General features: G+C 41.9%; 1 protein-coding gene across 6 annotated transcripts; it reads right to left on the minus strand.

The window, feature by feature from the left end:
- Positions 1 to 2030: 2030 nt before the first annotated feature.
- Positions 2031 to 6944, minus strand: SRSF5 (serine and arginine rich splicing factor 5). Of its 6 annotated transcripts, XM_041758587.1 has the most exons (9): positions 6789 to 6937; positions 5986 to 6173; positions 5742 to 5886; positions 5389 to 5459; positions 5162 to 5260; positions 4793 to 4862; positions 3488 to 3561; positions 2925 to 3035; positions 2031 to 2834 (listed from the first exon to the last, which is right to left on the minus strand). In XM_041758587.1, the coding sequence occupies exons 3-9, from the start codon at positions 5865 to 5867 to the stop codon at positions 2567 to 2569; spliced, it is 819 nt and encodes a 272-aa protein (XP_041614521.1). In that variant the 5' UTR covers positions 5868 to 5886; positions 5986 to 6173; positions 6789 to 6937; the 3' UTR covers positions 2031 to 2566. The 6 variants fall into 6 exon arrangements, with proteins under 6 accessions (XP_041614521.1, XP_041614523.1, XP_041614520.1 ...); XM_041758589.1 differs by lacking the exon at positions 5986 to 6173 and having other exon boundaries at positions 6793 to 6944; XM_041758586.1 differs by lacking the exon at positions 5986 to 6173 and having other exon boundaries at positions 6789 to 6944.
- Positions 6945 to 17316: the final 10372 nt, after the last annotated feature.

A 17316-nucleotide genomic window follows, 5' to 3' on the forward strand; every position in this document is an offset into this window, starting at 1 on the left:
TCTCCACTCAGGTCTTTTTCTTAAAAATTTTATTTGACAGAGTGAAGAGTGCATGAGCACATGTGCACAACAAGCAGGGGGGGAGAGCAGCAGACTCCCTGCTGAGCAGGGAGCCCAATGCAAGGCTTGATCCCAGAACCGTGGGATCAACCACCTAAGCCAAAGGCAGATGCTTAAAAGACTGAGCCAGGGACCCCTCAGCTCAAGTCTTCATCTCAGAATTGAGTTCAAGTCCCACACTGGACTCCAAGTTGGGTGTGGAGTCTACTTAAAAAAAAAATCACCAACTTGGGTCACTAAAAAGATCTGTGAAAAGGTCTACTGCCTGTTTTTACATATTATACCCTTAAGTATCTGTTCAAATTGTTTTCTTTACCACATAACTGACATTACATTACCCACTAAGAAACTTGGTTAGGCAAAACAAACAGAAATCGGTTTTCTCAGGCAGGTAGGGCTGGACTTGAGATCTAGTACTCTCAAATTGTCCTTTACAAGACAACTAGATAAAAAGAATACAGAAAGAAAATGTAAGTGACACTATGTCACACAAAAGCTGGCCCTAAAACTTTGCTTAGTATTATACTCAGACTCCTACTCCTACGAGAGTCCTCTTCTGGGAATTCATGTTAATGTGTTGGTTCAAACCAACTCCCGTTCATCTCCGCCATTTGCTCAAAGGGCCTTATTTTATTGCTTTACTGTGTAGTAGCTGTAATATTAAAATGCCAAGCCATGCATATTTATCTACTTAGGAGTAAAAAAAGGAGAAAAAAACCAGAATAGTCAACTAGTAAAATATCAAAAAGTACATATATCCTACTACCCAGTTACACATAAAAGCCTAAGAGGGGGGGGAAAAAAAAAGGCCTTTTTCCTTTTGGAAGCAACTTTGGCTGACTTGCAGCTTTCCCAAAAACCTAATAAAGAAAAAACCCCTAGATTCCACTGTCTTGTCTCAGCCTGAATAAACAAGTGTAAAACACTCAAAATCTCCCTAAAATCCACCTCATTCATGGCAAAAAGATCGGTTTTCCCCATTTCATGGCTTACACATCTATAGTCTTGGGATACGATAACAAATGTACAACTTTTCAAGCCTACCCCCAAATGGATTCCTACTACCCAATGCCCACACTTTTGGAAAGCCAAAAGCAATCCTTCTGGTCCTTCTAATTCTTTCCTCAGAAATCCCTTAAAAGCTAGGGCAGATTAGTATACATGAATAGAAAATGTGGTTTTCAGGTTCTGGGGAACTAGAGTTCCTCAATTTCAATACCAGTCCACCATTTACGTGCTGCTCTTCTTTGGCCCTGAATTCTCTCACGTACAATGATGATTATGTACAAGGAAGTTGTGAAGATTCAGTGAACATAAGGGAAGACATTTTATAATGGTATCTGGCTACTACACACCACTCATGATACCAAACATCTATCCAACCTAGCATTCCCATAGAAGACTAAGAAAATCTAAGCAGTCTCCGGGAGGACTAGAAGAGACAGTAATAAAGCTCATTATCTAAAAGGTACAGGGATCTCAGAACAAAGATAGATATAGAACCTTAAGCACTTTTCTTATTAAAGTTTCCCCTTAACATATTCTCACATCCACAGCTCATCATTCAAAGAAAACACGTGCAACCTCTTCAAGCATACTTGTGCACTGACTTTGTAAGATCATCTCTAACCTTCAAAATGGTATTACAACCTTTAAAATAAGCATAAAACATTCGTTTTTACAATTTGCTTCCCAAATTATTCTTCTCTTGGCTATGGAAGCCTAAATAACCTGATGCCAATATGATTAATACAGGGAAAAAGCATGGTAGGGTCACAGACAGAGGTCTCAGACTTCTCTGCCCTTGTTTTGACCAGCCTGGAAATGGCCAAGAATAAGATCTAAACTTTCAAAAAAAATCTTTAAAAATCCACCAAACTCCAGGATTCTCTATGAGGCATTTTAAATGTATTGAACATAGATAAGTAGGGAATAAATAGCATACATCCTTCAGATAAACAGACAAAAGCAATTTTATAATCTTTTATTATCAATAACAACAGCTGCTTTAACGTCTTTGTCAGGCAGCTGTTAAAGGGTGGGTGGGAGGACACCCTTAACCCTAACAAGGAAAACTCAAGCCTTTATGTACAAGCAAAATTAGAGCTCTTTTAAATGTCCAAAGCTATTAATTAGTTTAATTGAGGCATTAAACTAATTCTGAATTAACATATTTGAATAACCAAGAACTAAAATGTTCAAATCTTTTCTAGTACAAAAAAATTAAATTTGCTTTAGTTATAAAAGAGCTCTCTCAATATACACAAACTATACACTTCAGACATTCACAAAAATGTGAGCGGAAGGCTTATCAAAAGACATTTAATACAATTAGTTTTCAACAACCCCTTGATGGTCCACATCTACAAAGATATCCAGCCCAACCCAACCCCCCTCCAAACCCCACCCCCCACAGAAAAGCACATACTTACCAGAATTTTTAGCAAGTATGGTTTGGGAATTTGTTTTGTTTTAAAAAAGGCCCCCAGGGCAAGTTATTTACAGTTTAATTGCCACTGTCAACTGATCTGGACCTTGACCGGGATCGGGACCTGGACCTCTGACGATCCACAGATGCTGGAGACTTAGATCTACTTGAAGAACCACGTTTCTGGCTCTTCTCAGGCACAGGAGACCTACTAACAGAACGGGACTTGCTCCGGCTCCTGCTCCTGCTCCTGGACCGGCTGTAAGACTTGCGACTCCGGGAACGAGATCGGCTACGAGACCTAGAGGAACTCCTGGTCCGGGAACGAGACCTGCTTCGTGACCTACTAGGAAGGAAAACAAAAAACAAAATACAACCTAAGTGGCAGGCCCTACAAACCCACTAACTAAAACTTTGTCTTAAATATGTTAGATACCTGTGCCTTTTGCTGCCCTCGATTAATTTGATTTTTCTCCCATTTATTTCCTTTCCAGAAAGTTTTTCAATAGCATTCTTTAAATCACCATAAGAGGCAAACTCAACCACCCTACAATGGGGAAAAAAAAAAAAAAAACCACTTGTCAAATCATATACATCTGGTAGTCTAGTCTCAAACTACACATAGCAATCCAAGTAGCTACATTACCTTTTCTATGTACCTTTTACTACTACTGTATTTAGACTCTTAGATCTTGATAACAGCATAGTTTCTTGACCTTCAAACCGCTGACATTTTAAGCTAGATAGTTCTTAGCTGTGGAGGGCTTTTCCTATGCATTGTTGATGTTTATTTAGCAGCATCCCTGGCCTCTAACACACAAGAAGCCAGTAGCACCCTCAACCAGTTACAACTAAAAATGTGGTCCAATGCCTCCTACAGAGCAAATTCATCCTCGACTACCACTGCACTCTAGCATGTACAAATTCTAAGTTTTCAGAAAACGTTCACAGTAACATTTTCAGGTTTTAAAAGGTTATGGATCTTCAGTACACACTCACCCTTCATTTAATTTAGGTCGATGTGCATCCGCAAAGGTTACTTCCCCAGCTTGTCTCATGAAATCTTTGAGATCCTTAACACAAGACAATTATGTCAAGCAAAGAAAAGGAAACCGGACACACAAACAACCACATTGTATAAAAAACAAGACTACTGGAAGAGAAGATGTTAGATAAAGTACAAACATGGCATTTACCACACTTGTATTCTATCAGAATTCAAAAATTAACTATGCCAGGGCACGAAATAAGCAAAGAGCATATTGCTTTTAAGCAAAATGCCAGAAGAAATTCAGATTTTAACATTAAAGTAGTATTAGTCTATATTGAGCTCAATACAAAAGAAAAAAACAAAACGAAACAAAAAAAAAAACAAAACAAAAAGAAACAGTACATATTTTAAAAGTAAAGACTAAAGTAGAAATTTTATATTTAAAAAAACAGAACATTTACAAGACACCAGTTATTTTGTGCCCCATATGTCATTAAAAAAGTTTACTTTACCTTTATTATTATTTCCCTAGGCTAGTCAAGCAGCAAACCATTAATCGGTCGGAGAAACCTTCATGACATATGCCCGACTGGCTCTTCGCCACCCACTTGAAGGACACTACCCAATCGATGGAAGCCTTTAATCGCACAGCCCTCCCTATTAGCAGACTACTGGCGGATGCAGACATGTTCTACTCTTGTGCAGTTACCAAGGACCACTTTACTGCGATCAGGATTCCAACGACCACCTAATTTCGTATCTTTCAACTCTTTTCGACCAGGACCTCTTATTCGGAAGCGTTACAGGAAGACAGCTCTCAACTTAGGGATCAGATCACGTTATCAACGCTCTGGGATCGCTGCAACCTGGCACTTCAAGTAAGTGCACCGATTACGTCTAGACCGGCAAACACAGATCTAGAGGTGGCCAATTGATCACTGTAGGAGCTGACTGGCAAAGTCAACCAGGCCCAACCAAGAGTGACCAAGACAACGATTAGGATAACCCACAGGCACTCCTCGTCATAAGGCCAACGACACAGATAGGCTGGCAAATAAAGGGTTTAATATTTGGTTAAAATTGATTTTAAAAAACAAGAAAAAATATCCTCAAAACATTAAACATTTGATCACTAATATTAAAACTTGAAAATATCCCCCAATTACATTTAACTAAAAATTTAAAATTACAATTAAATCCATTAATTTAATTAAATATAAAATTACTTTTAATAAAACATAATAAAACATTAACTACCCATTAATTTTTTAAAAAGCCACATTAAAATAGCTCAAAACTGTGTTTCAACAAACCTGCCAGCTGACTCTTGAAGATAAATTCTCAACTATAAGCCGATTTTCTGTTCTTACAGGTGGAGCATTTCTGAGGAAGAAAATGAGTACTCACAATGGAAGAAATGCAGCAGTATGTACCTACTGTGTTCGACTGTGGGCAAGTTCAAGCAATCAGAAAGAACAAGTCATTCGAATGACTTCCATCAAGCTTCTGCATTACTTATACAACTTACTACACACGTTAATCAGGAACAGTGGACCAACATAAGAATAGAAATGATTACACGGTAAGTTTCAGAGTCACCTATTGCTAATGGTTCTTAAACATTAAAAACTCCTCCTGCAGTAATGATTGTTCAAAGCAACCATACACCATCCATCACATACCGTCTATCATTTCGAGGTCTGCGACTACTAAAACGGTCAGAATAGCGTCCTCTACCTCGTCCACCTCGAGACCGAGCCCTAGCATGTTCAATAGTAACCCTACAGGGAGGGGGGGAAAAAAAAAGCTTTATTATCCACCCAATCCACGTGAGATCTACTTTGAAATAACCCAGCTGACATAGTCTATCTTACAGACCTAAATAGTTACACAAGACTAACTCTCTCACCTTTCACTGCAGAGTTCTTTTCCATCAAGTTCATATACAGCATCATCCGCATCCCTGGGATCCTCAAATTCCTAATACGTAAACATGAAAAAACAGTGCTTAACGTGGCTCTAAAGCGTGTTCTACAACATATTAAAAATCACTAAAACCGTGTGGCAGGATGAGTATCTTAAGAACAGTGCCACGTACACAAGTCGAACTGAGAAGTGATCAGGAGTGGTTTCCCTCCAACAGCGAGGTTCTTTTATCCCTTAAAAATACCCTACCTGAACTTCAGTGGAAATCAAGACACTACTTATCAAGATCTTTACCGACTTAACAGTAGTTCTAAACCACCAACGGTCAATACTTACCACAAACCCAAAGCCTCTTTTCAGATCAATATCTCTTATTCGTCCATACCCCTTGAAGAATCTTTCCACGTCTTTCTCCCTGGCCGCTGGATTTAGCCTCCCGATGAACACTCGACAGCCGCTCATGGTGTCCGGCTATTATTTTCTGTTACAAAATAATTCAATTGAGACAATACCAGTGAATGTCGAAAGAATGCCTGGTCAAGGGGTCAAAAACATAAACGGCATAAAATAAAATGTTTACCCGGTGATGTTATAAACAAGATTGCCAAGAGTGCCTCTTATTAGGCCAGGTCCCTTGCAGACAAAATTAAAACTCGGCTCCCAACACGATCCTTCCCTGGGCCCAGACCGCAGCAACCGCAACGCCCACTGCCGCCTCTGGAACTGCGCAGCCGCACTCTCTCCCCGGCTCTTCTGGCCCCCTCCCATCTGCCGCAGTTAGGAAAGGCCGAGAAGTGCGGGCGGAGCCGACCCCGCCCTTCGCAAGGCCAGCCCAATGGCGACTGGCCGCGCGCGCGTCGCCGCCTCCCAGGAACGTCACAGCGGGTGGAAGCCGGAATCTCGCGACGCCACCGCCGCGCCTGCGCAGACGGCGGCGGGCGGACGCTGGCAGCCACAAAATGGCGGCGGCGGAGCCAGCGGTGGGGACAGCCGCGCGTGCCAAACGCCCTTCTCCCTTTTCCCTCCCGCCTCCCCGGACTCCACAGTTCCGGAGTCATGTGCCCGCCCGCAGAAGGCCCTGACCGCACCCCGAGCAAAGGTCTCGGCCCGATACTCGGGGGGGTTCGGGTAGTGAAGAGGTAAGGAGACGGGGAGGGGCACACTACCCCTGTGTAGCAACCACCAGCACCAGGACCGCCCTTCCACCTTCGGTTCCCCCTCAAACGACACCCAAAGGGAGACGTGCCCCAGCGCCCACCTCGAATAAACTGCGCTCATTGGACGCCGTCCTCCGCAAAGAGAGCAGCCCTGGCCACTCGCGATCTGAGCGGCCATGAAGAAGCCTCGATCCGAGAAGCCTTTCCCTCAAAGTGAGCCACTCACCTACCGGACAGGATCTTTGGCAGCTGAGACCAGAGAGGTCCGTAGTCTGCGACGGAGCTGTCTGCCTCCCCGCAGACCCGGACTAAAATCGTCTACGCCTCTCCACAACTGACGCACTTACTGCTCCTGCCTTCCACAAAATGGAGGGCGCGCCCCTGCGTCACTTCCGGGACCGCCCCTGGGCCCTCCCCGTAGGACCCGGGGAGGGAAATTTCCGCGGAGCCGGAAGTTTACGCGGGGCCGGGGCTCCTCCGCGGGGACCGCCGCGGCGACCTGCACCCGCTAGGGGCGGGGCCGAGGGGCGGGGATTGGCGTCTGGTGCGGCCGTCAGGTGCCCGGCGCTGGAAGGGCCGAGGTTGGTGTTTGCTCCAAGTAGGCCGCCAAGTGCTGTCCGTCACTGATAACGCTAGAGCAGATGACACTCCTTTTTTGTATCTGAATATTTTTTTGAGACACCCCGAAGAGTACTGGGTGAAGGAAGCTCGGGCTTTGCAAAAATGCTTGGCCATCTCTGACCCCTTGCTTCTTGCGATCATGCCACGGACGTGTGCTTTATACTAAGAAGACTGAAGAACTGCATTTTTTTAAATGGAAGGTTCTTGCTTAGATCATAAATAAATAAAAAATAAATAAATAAATAAATAAATAAATAAATAAATAAATAAATATAAATAAATAGTTCTTGCATGATGAAATGCTTGAAATTGGGACTGCAGCTAGCAGGCCATCTGGAATTGAAGCCAGAATGCAGATTTCTGTCCTGGAGCTGAGCTGGTTGCAAGAGGTTTCAAACTACTTTATTTTTTTTTTTTTTCATTTTTTTTTTTTTCAAACTACTTTAAAAGTCCGGATGGTGTTTGGTTAACCCTCCCCGTTCACGTTTCTGTACTGTAACGCATAAAAGTATACCATTCCTCAGCAACAAAAAGACCGTGTTTTCAAAATGAGGGTGAAACAGCCTTCCGTATCCTTGACGCCGCATTTCCTAGCAAGGTAGCAATTCAGGCGTAAAGAATGATTGTGAAAAGCTTCCTTTTCTTGAATGCTCTTAGGAGGACTCCAGGGCACCCCATTTTTCAGAGGTACCTAGCGTCTAGGGTTCCTGCTTGCAACTAAAATTACACAGAGATAAAGTAGTTCAAGAAGCAGCAGTGCTACTGACCCTTACTCTGACCTCCCAGCCCTTAGAAATTCTAGGTTAGAATTTGGATAGTTTGTATGGAATGAGCTTGTCCATTTATACATTTTTTTTTTAAAGATTTTATTTATTTGGGAGAGCGCACAAGGGAGGACAGGCTGAGGGAGAGGTAGAAGCAGATCCCCCACTGAGCAGGGAGCTTGGGCTGGATCTCAGGATCATGAACTGAGCCACCCAGGTGCCCCTACACATTTGTTTATTTTAGGAGGAGCCACAGTAGGTACAGCAAAATTGTGAATTTAGTCATCTATGGTGTGGGGAATGAAGGATGCATTTAAAAAAAAAATATGAGGGGTACCTGGGTGGTTCAGTTGCTTAAACATCTGTCTTTGGCTCTGGTTGTGATTCCGAGGTCCTGGGATTGGCCTGCATGGTTGGGCTCCCTGCTCAACCTGCTTTTCCCTCTCCCTCTGCACCTCTCTGCTGCTCTTGCTCTCTCTCTTTCTCTCTCTGTCCCTCAAACAAAATTTTAAAAAGAAAACATGAGTTTGTTAAAAGAAAACACCTTTGCCCACTAGCTTAATAAACACTCGCATCTCATAATGTACAAATTGTCCCAAACCAGTACTTGTTTAGTTTCATTTGTTTCCTTTCTGCATAATTTTAGAAATTGGTCTTCCAATTATTTTCTACATTTTCTGTTGTCTATGATAGAAGCAACCACATGTGATTTCACTCACTAAATGGTTTTTTTTTTTTAATTTTTTATTTATTTATGATAGTCACAGAGAGAGAGAGGCAGAGACACAGGCAGAGGGAGAAGCAGGCTCCATGCACCGGGAGCCCGATGTGGGATTCGATCCTGGGTCTCCAGGATCGCGCCCTGGGCCAAAGGCAGGCGCCAAACCGCTGCGCCACCCAGGGATCCCACTAAATGGTATTTTTGCTGCAATAACAGGAAATAATCTAAAGAAGGTTTTCTAGGAGTGAAAGACAAGACTAATGGTGCTGTACATCATGAAAAAAGTTGCTGTCTTCAGCCCACAGCATTTTTATTTTCTCCAGCACAATTTTTTTTTATAAAGCCTATTAATCTTACAAGTTATTCGCCAGCAAAATGAATTTATTCATGAATAGTAGAGATTTGTCATTCAAGACTTATAAGCTGCAGAAAAACCATAGGCAAGTCCAACAAAGGAAAGGAACATGTTATGGAGAAGGAGGAAGTTGGGAAGGATTATTTTTAAGGGAAGTCCAAAGTTCATTGGAGGAAAGCATGGTTTTTCATTGGTTGAGTACAGGGGTAGTCATTTTTTTTTTCTTTAAAGATTTATTTATTTTAGAGAAAGAGAATGTGTTCCAGGGGGAAGAAGAGACAGAGATAGTGGGGGAGAATCTCAAGCAGACTCCTTGCTGAGCCCATCAGGGGGCTCAGTCTCACAACCCATGAGATCTTGACTTGATCCAAAACCAAGGGTTAGACACTTAACTGACCGAGCCACCTGAGCACCACAGGGCTAGTCATTTTCTCATAGAAAGCAGTGTATACCTTTTCTGTGTTAGGGACTGTGATGATTCTTTCTTCTTGAGGTTTCTTCTATAGGGGTCTGTTAACTGACACTTTTTCCTGTAATTGCAGATGAATGGTTTGGTTCCCACTACTAGCCTCCAGACTCTAGTAAGGTTTCCCTTCATTAGTTTTCAAAAGGCCTTTCTCTTGTTACTGTTAAAAAGGTTTGATTTCCACAAAGCTAATTTTTCAATAGTAGTGCCTAATGATTTAATCTTCTGTTTTTTTTTTTAATCTTCTGTTTTTTAAATGACTTTTTGCAACATTTTTTCCATGACACCTGCTTAAGAACTCTTCCTATCAGCTTGTTTCTTACCAATTTTTAACACAATCATATAAACACAGTCATCTTCCATCAGTGTAATTACTCTCCTTCCTGTGTGATTCTATAATATTCTGCATTTGCCCCTACAATTCCTGCATAAGGGTATGTGTTATTTATGGGTTTTTTTTCCAGAAATGTCTAGCACAGGTTCAATATATGTAGATCTGGATTCACATTAGCATCGTCTTTTTTCAGGTCATCCTGCTCCTATATTAATGTTTCAACAAAATGGCATGGTATCTTTTTCCTAAGACATCCACATGAGTAGCAAATCTTAGGAAAGGAAAAAAAAAAAAGATGCAGAGAAATCACAGATTACAATAAACACAATAAAATAAAAATTAACATAGTTTGTTGGCCATCTCTGTTGAGGTCTTTCAGCATAACGTGGGATGTTTCATTCATCACATTCTTGATTTCATCTGATTTAGGGATCAGCAAATCGTGGCCTGTGGGCCTAATCCAGCCTGCCACTTTTTTTTGCACGGCCTGAGGATGGTTTTACATTTTTGATGGTTGAGGTTGAGGAAAGGTGATCAAAAGAAGACGTTGTGACACATGAAAATCAGATGACATTCCAAGGTCAGTATCCATCAATGAAGTTTTTTTAGAGCACAGCCACTCCTGTTCATTTACGTCCTGTCTATATCCATTGTCCTGCCACAAAAGCAGGACTGAATAGTTGTGATAGAGACCATATGGACCACAATACCTAAAATATTTACTGACTCTTTATAGAAAACATTTGCCAACCCCTGAGCTGATTCCTAAACTTTAAACTGTTTTGTGAATGTTCCACCCAACTCCCTGTGTCAGATAATAAATCTGAAAACAAGGACAGAGGATTCTATATTTTTAAATAGAGCTCATTGTATCCTAGTTATAAAAATATATGTGCTCATTATCAGAAAAATACATGACAGGGAACATAATTGAAAGAAGAGGAGAACACCATCTCACCAAATGAACCTTGGATTTTGGTTCACTGTATTTTCTTCTTGTGTTTTCTTTCCTAGGTGTTTAATACATGTTTTTTTTCCAGTTCAAAAATAATAAATCATCATTCTCAAAAAACATAGATACTCTTAAAAAGATGTTAAAAGGCAATCTTTTTTTTTTTTTTTTTTGAAGACTATCCTTATTCCCAACTCTAAAGGATACCTATTTGGCTTTTTAAATAATTTCTCTGTAGTTATTGCATCTAAAAGCACAATTGCATCTCCAAAATATGAATCATCCTCATATATAGAATTTGGCACCATGAGGGTTTTTTATTCATAAAACATTATCATGGGCATTTTCCATGTTTCCTTAACATATTTATAATCAAAAGTGTATATTCAAATATGTGTCATATGACCAGAGAAAACACCCCAATCAGTAACTTTGTTTTTCTGAAAATGTCTTAAATAACACCAGATGCTTAAAAATTCCTATACAAAACTTCCAACACAAAGAAAAAGTGCTGCTTCCTTGCTTCTAGCTAATAATTCTAAAATGTTTTGAAAGGATATCTTTATTTATTTATTTGAGAGAGAGAGTGAGCACAAATAGCGGGAGGAGCGGAAGGAGAAGCAGGCTCCCCACTGAGCAGGGTGCCCTGATGCTAGATCCCAGGACTCTGGGATCATGACCTGAATCTAAAGCAGAAGCCCAACCAACTAAGCAACCTAGCTGCCCTGGAAAGGGTATCTTTAATCTCTCTTGGAAATTTATGGTTTTTAAAAATGTTCCATTTTCTATTTAATTCATCCCTATAGATCTACCAGACTTCTTTCTATTGCTACATCATGATTTTTTATCATTGTTTAACTTAAATTTATTTTAAATTAATGCATAATAATTGAAAGACCTGTGAATTTTAGAGCCCAGATTAGTGTTTCTCAACACCAGGTGCACACTAAAATCATCTGGGAAGTGTTTATAATGTTCTGCTGCCTGGGTCCCTATTAGCAGAAATTCTGATTTAATTGGGCCAGAACCCTAGTTTGTTAGTAAGGGCTGCAGGTTGTTTTAATATTCAACCAGGAGTCTGAGAGGAATGCTGACATCAGTCTAGGAACTCACCTTTTTGTTCTCCGTAAAATCCAATTATCATCTAGCTCCATCTTCCCTCTTCCGAATACCCAAATGTCACTCAGGGTATAGCTGGAGCCCTGATGGGGACAGTGACAGGGAAGCAGATTTGGGACACAAACTATCATAATTTAAATGCAGAGCACCTAAGCATATCTCCCTTACCATACTTCTTAATATTGACAGCTCCTGTTTCCTGAGCACACTATTGTGTGCCAGGCATTGTGCTAAAGACTCTGAGCACATCAACTCAATCTATTGTCACACAACCCTTCTATGGAGGTGTATAATATTTTTTAAATGAAGAAATGGAGGCTTCCAGTATCTAACCATCTATTCTGCCCAGAACATCCCACTTTTTGACATTCCTGCCAAGGCCCTTTTCACAAAAGCTGCAGCATGACCTTCATGTGGTGCCTTTCTGTGCATTAAGGTGGTCCCAGGAATTTCAGAAATGGGAAGCACTTCTACTGACTTTGTAGAGTTCCAACCACCAAAGTTTGAAAAGGTTGGAGTGAGGTAGAAATTGGCATAGGCAGAGCTTCTCTGCACAGGGATTGAACTGAAGGAGAAATAGGGCCGTATCTTCAGAAAGAAAGGGAGAAGTAGGTTAGCATAAGAGCTCTTGAGCATACTTTGTTAGAGATACAAAGTAATTCCCACTAACTCAGAATTTGTTGAATTGTTGACAAAACTTAGAAATGCTTTTTTTTTAAGAGTTTATTTATTCATGAGAGACACAGAGAGAGGCAGAAACTTAGGCAGAGAGAGAAGCAGGCTCCCTATGGGGAGCCCAATGTGGGACTCGATCCCAGGACAAAGGCAGCCAAAGGCAGACACTCAAACGCTGGGCCACCCAGCTGCCCCAAAACTTAGAAATTCTTCATATGTCCACAGCATAGTGCTTATTGATGCCAGTTGTGCTATGAATTAACTCCCAGTTTAAATTCTAGCTCTGTCCCACTTTTTCCACTGCATGCAATTATCTTCTAACTCAATGATTCTTTTTTTTTTTAAAGATTTTATTCATTTATTTGGGGGAGAGAGAGAAATAGTAAGAAGGAGAGCATGAGAGGCTTGGGAGAAGCAGACTCTGCTGAGCAGGGAGCCCAATGCAGGACTCGACCCCAGGATCCCAGGACCATGACCTGAACTGAAAGGAGACACTTAACTGACTGAGACACCCAGGTGCCCCTAATTCAATGGTTCTTTTTTTTTTTAAGATTTTATTTATTTATTTATGAGAGACACACAGAGAGAGGCAGAGATATAGGCAGAGGGAGAAGTAGGCTCCCTGCGGGGAGCCCAATGTGAGACTGGATCCCAGGACCCCGGGATCATGAACTGAGCCAAAGGGAGACACTCAACCACTAAGCCACCCAGGTGTCCCTCAATGGTTTTTAAAAAGAATCATTTGGGCACTTTTCCAAAAGCATATCCCTAGTGTCATTTTCCCAGAGAAAAGCCTGATTGAGGAATCTGATGCTCAGGAATCTGAATATCTAACTGGCACCCTCATCAGGTGGTTCTGAGCTACAGTTTGCACTCCCTAATCAGACCTGTATTGTGGGTTAGCTGCTCCCTTTCTCATGATCTCAACAGCCATTCCATGCCCTCTCCTCTCTTCTCAAGCAGCCACATCTCCTTCATTATTAGCAGGTGTATTAGTTATCTATCATTGTAACAAAGTGCCCCAAAAGTTAACAACTTGAAACAACAGCATTTATTATCTCAGTTTCTGTGATTCGGGAATTCAGGAATGTGTTGACTGGGGTGGTTCAGCTTCGAGTCTCTCATGAAACTGCCATCGAGCTGTTGGCTGGGGCTGTAGTCTTTTCTGAGCCTCAACTGGAGGAATCTACTTCCAAGTTCACTTCCACAAATCTTGACACAAATCAGGCCCTTGTTGGCTGGAGACTTTGATTCTTCTGCAGGTGGGCCTCTCCATAGGCTGCCTGAATGTCCTCATGGCATGGCAACTGACTATCCCAAGACAGAGTGATCTGAAAGACCTGTGAGTTTCCCAAGAGGAAGCTACGGTCTTTTGATAACCTAATCTTGGAAATGACATACCATAGTGTATCAGTTTGCTAGGGTAGCATCACAAAATACTGAAACTGGATGAGTTACAACAGAAATGTATTGTGTCACAGTTCTGGAGGCCAGAAGTCCCAAATCAAGGTGTCAGCAAGGCCATGCTTCCTCTAACAGCTCTAAGGGAGGATCCTTTCTCACCTCTTCCTTGTGTCTGGTGTTTGCCAGCCATCCTTGGTGTTCCTGGCCTGCAAGTGCACCACTCCAGCCACATGACCATTTCCTCCTGTGTGTCTTCATCATTGTCTCTCTGTGTATGTTTGTCTTTGTTTAAATTTGGGTCCAAATTTCCCCTTTTGATAAGGACATCGATTGTATTGGATTACGACCTGCCCTAATGACCTCATTTTAACTTAATTATGTCTATAAAGACCCTATTTCCAACCAAGGTTACAATCCTGAGGCCCTGGGGTTGGAACCTCAACACACCCCCTTTCTGCAGGAGACACAATTCAACCCATAAAGCTAGGCCACATAGCTCTAGCCATATGCAGTTGGTCATGGAGCTCAACGCTGGTACAGTGTGGAAAGGATGGGAGGGAGCTGGCCAGGCTGTGAGACCCAGGAGTAGAGGATGACAGGGGTCATTGAAGGCTAACCACCACAACACTTCCTACGTCACACAGAAAATAGGCATCATCTTCTATTATCTGGGAATAAAGAAAAAAGAATTGAAATTATCAGGCTGCCATTGCTTCCATCTCTCCCCCTCCATCTTCGAATGACCTATATCTTCACCCATTTTCTCACCATCTGTCCCAGAGAAACAAGGGATTCAATTTCTCTCCAAGCCTTTGGTTCTTTGTGCAGCAGATTCAAGAGCTTGCTCCAGCAATTATTTTTCTCTTTCTCTTTTATTCTATCTTAAGTCCCATCCTCTCCACTACCTCTTTGATCCTTAACTGTTAAACCTTCTTTGTTCCTCCCTTTATAACTTTTTAAAAAAGAAATCCTCCTCTTAACCTCCGTCATTTGTCAAGCTGCCAACATATTTTCTAATGTTTTTCCGTCTTTACTAAGCCAACATATTTCTTAACAGAGCAGGTAGTTTTCACACACCTAAGATGCCACTTTCTCAAGCTCTCATTCACCTGCAGCCACTTCCTCCTCCCCTCCCCCACCTCTCTGTTGAAACTGCCCTGCCCGTTCATCATCCACCTGATTGCAAAATCCAGCGGCCTCCAAGCAATTCTTATCCTCCTCATTAAAAGCTGCATTCATCTTTCTTCCCTGTGAGCCAGGCACAGTGCTCAGGGCTCTGGATTTAGTAGGCAGATCAGCCCTCATGCAATTCTCTAAAATAATTCATGTCCTCCTTTATTTTTATTTTTTATGTTTTTAAAGAGTTTACTTATTTATTTAAGAGAGCACAAGAGAGATAGCACAAGAGGGAGGGAGGGGCAGAGGGGGAGGGGCAAGCAGGCTCCCACTGAACAGAGAGTCTGATGTCGGATTCATCCCAGAATCCTGAGATCATGACCTGAGCTGAAGGCAGATTCTTAACCGACTGAGCCACCTAGGTGCCCCCATACTCTCCTTTAAAAAAAAAAAAATGTTGACACCAAAGCTCAAAGTCACACAGCTGAAAGCAGTCGAATCCAGCATATCTCTTCTACCTCAGTTGTCCCAAAGGATTTTCTTTCCAAAGTTTATCCAAAAGGGAAATCCAAAGCCTTACAGCATTTATTAAATCAGGAGAGAACATTTCATATCACAGGTAAGTAACTTTAGCTGCATTTTGGTCTCTGTGTTAGAAATGTGTGACCCAGAATATGTAAATGGTTTCAGCATAAGCTATTAGGTATAAGGACAGAAGCATCTAGTGTGTGTGTTGTACAGAATGTCCAAGGCGGAATGCACCAGGGGAAGCAGCTGAGCCCATCAGCTGAGCCTTTAAGAGCTGGAGTGGTGTGTGCTGGAATTTCAGCCCCAACACCCACTCTGGTAGCTCCAGAGGCTGAAGTAGGGCCTGGCACATCATAGGCACCAGCAATCTTTGTTGAGGAGTGACTCTATGACTTTCAATATGTTGCTGGATCTTTCTTAGCCTCACTCCTTGTGTCAGAAATCGGTCAATAGAAGTACTTACTTCATAGGGTTGCTGTAAGGATTGAGACAGTGTGTGTAATGTATTTGATACAGTGCCTAGTCCACTCAACACATTTCACTAAGATATGTCTTTCCATTCAGGACAGAAATTATAGTGGAGTTTAGGCTGCTGTAACAGGGAGAACCAGTAAGACTGACTTGAAGAACATGGAAGCTTCTTTCTCATGCTCCCAAATCCTCTATAGGTAAAAAAATAACAGACCACAGCATTCCAAAGACCAAACCATTCAAGCAGTTTATAAAAGAGAATAGGATAAGCGTCCACCAAATGCTTATTGACCTCTTTGTACCTACTCCATCCTCCAAGGTGTTGGGAACAGGGACCAAACAATTACTGCACTCTTTCTACCTTTAACATCAAGGGGAAACCTCAGAAGTATTAACTCCTTATACCAATTTGTAACAGCCATTGTGGTGGGACACACAAGAGATTCCCCTAAAGAGAGCACCCCCCACCACTGCCAGATCAGCCCCAATATGGCTAACTAACTTGAATTTTTTTTAAGATTTTATTTATTTATTTATTTATTCATTCATTCATTCATTCATTCATTCATTCATGAGAGACACAGAGAGAGAAGCAGAGAGATACAGAGGGAGAAGTAAGGTTCCTCGCAGGGCACCTGATGTGGGACTTAATCCCCAGACCCCAGGATCATGCTCTGAGCCAAAGGCAGACATTCAACCGCTGAGTCACCCAGGCATCCCCTAACTTGAATTTAAATAAAATCTTGAAAGAAAAAAAAATCAGCTCCAGGGACACCTGGGTGGCTCAGCGGTGGAGCATCTGCCTTCAGCTCAGGGCATCATCTCAGAGTCTAGGTATCGAGTCCCACATCGGGCTCCCTGCATGGAGCCTGCTTCTCCCTCTCTGTCTATGTCTCTGCCTCTCTCTGTGTCTCTCATGAATAAATAAATAAAATATTTTTAAAAATCAGCTCAAATACTGGAAATTATTCCTTTTAATACGATAATTAGGGTCAAGACACAGGACCAATCCAGTGCAGAACACTTGACATCTGTCTAATAAATCAGAGTACCCACTAGTGACCAAGTTTAGCCAGAAGAAATGGATGCCTTGGCTAAAGAGCGGTAGAAAGGAATGAGAAGTTCTGCAATGTGTTTATTCCTCACCATTGTACCTCAAATAAACAGTCTCCTGTTTCCAGAGCTTGGATATTGAGTATTTAATTCAAATGGCCATGCACCTGTGGCT

This window comes from Vulpes lagopus, chromosome 6 (assembly GCF_018345385.1).
Source record: "Vulpes lagopus strain Blue_001 chromosome 6, ASM1834538v1, whole genome shotgun sequence".
Classification (NCBI taxonomy): Eukaryota; Metazoa; Chordata; class Mammalia; order Carnivora; family Canidae; genus Vulpes; species Vulpes lagopus.

Bases quoted from the DNA above. Each gene is read 5' to 3' on its own strand.
- SRSF5 (XM_041758589.1), bottom strand. From the start codon at position 5,867: ATGAGCGGCTGTCGAGTGTTCATCGGGAGGCTAAATCCAGCGGCCAGG. The intron at 4,863-5,161 runs GTATGTGATGGA...TTTCTTCCTCAG, and splicing joins AGACCTCGAAATGATAGACG to AAATGCTCCACCTGTAAGAA. The intron at 3,036-3,487 runs GTGAGTGTGTAC...TCCCCATTGTAG, and splicing joins CGACCTAAATTAAATGAAGG to GGTGGTTGAGTTTGCCTCTT.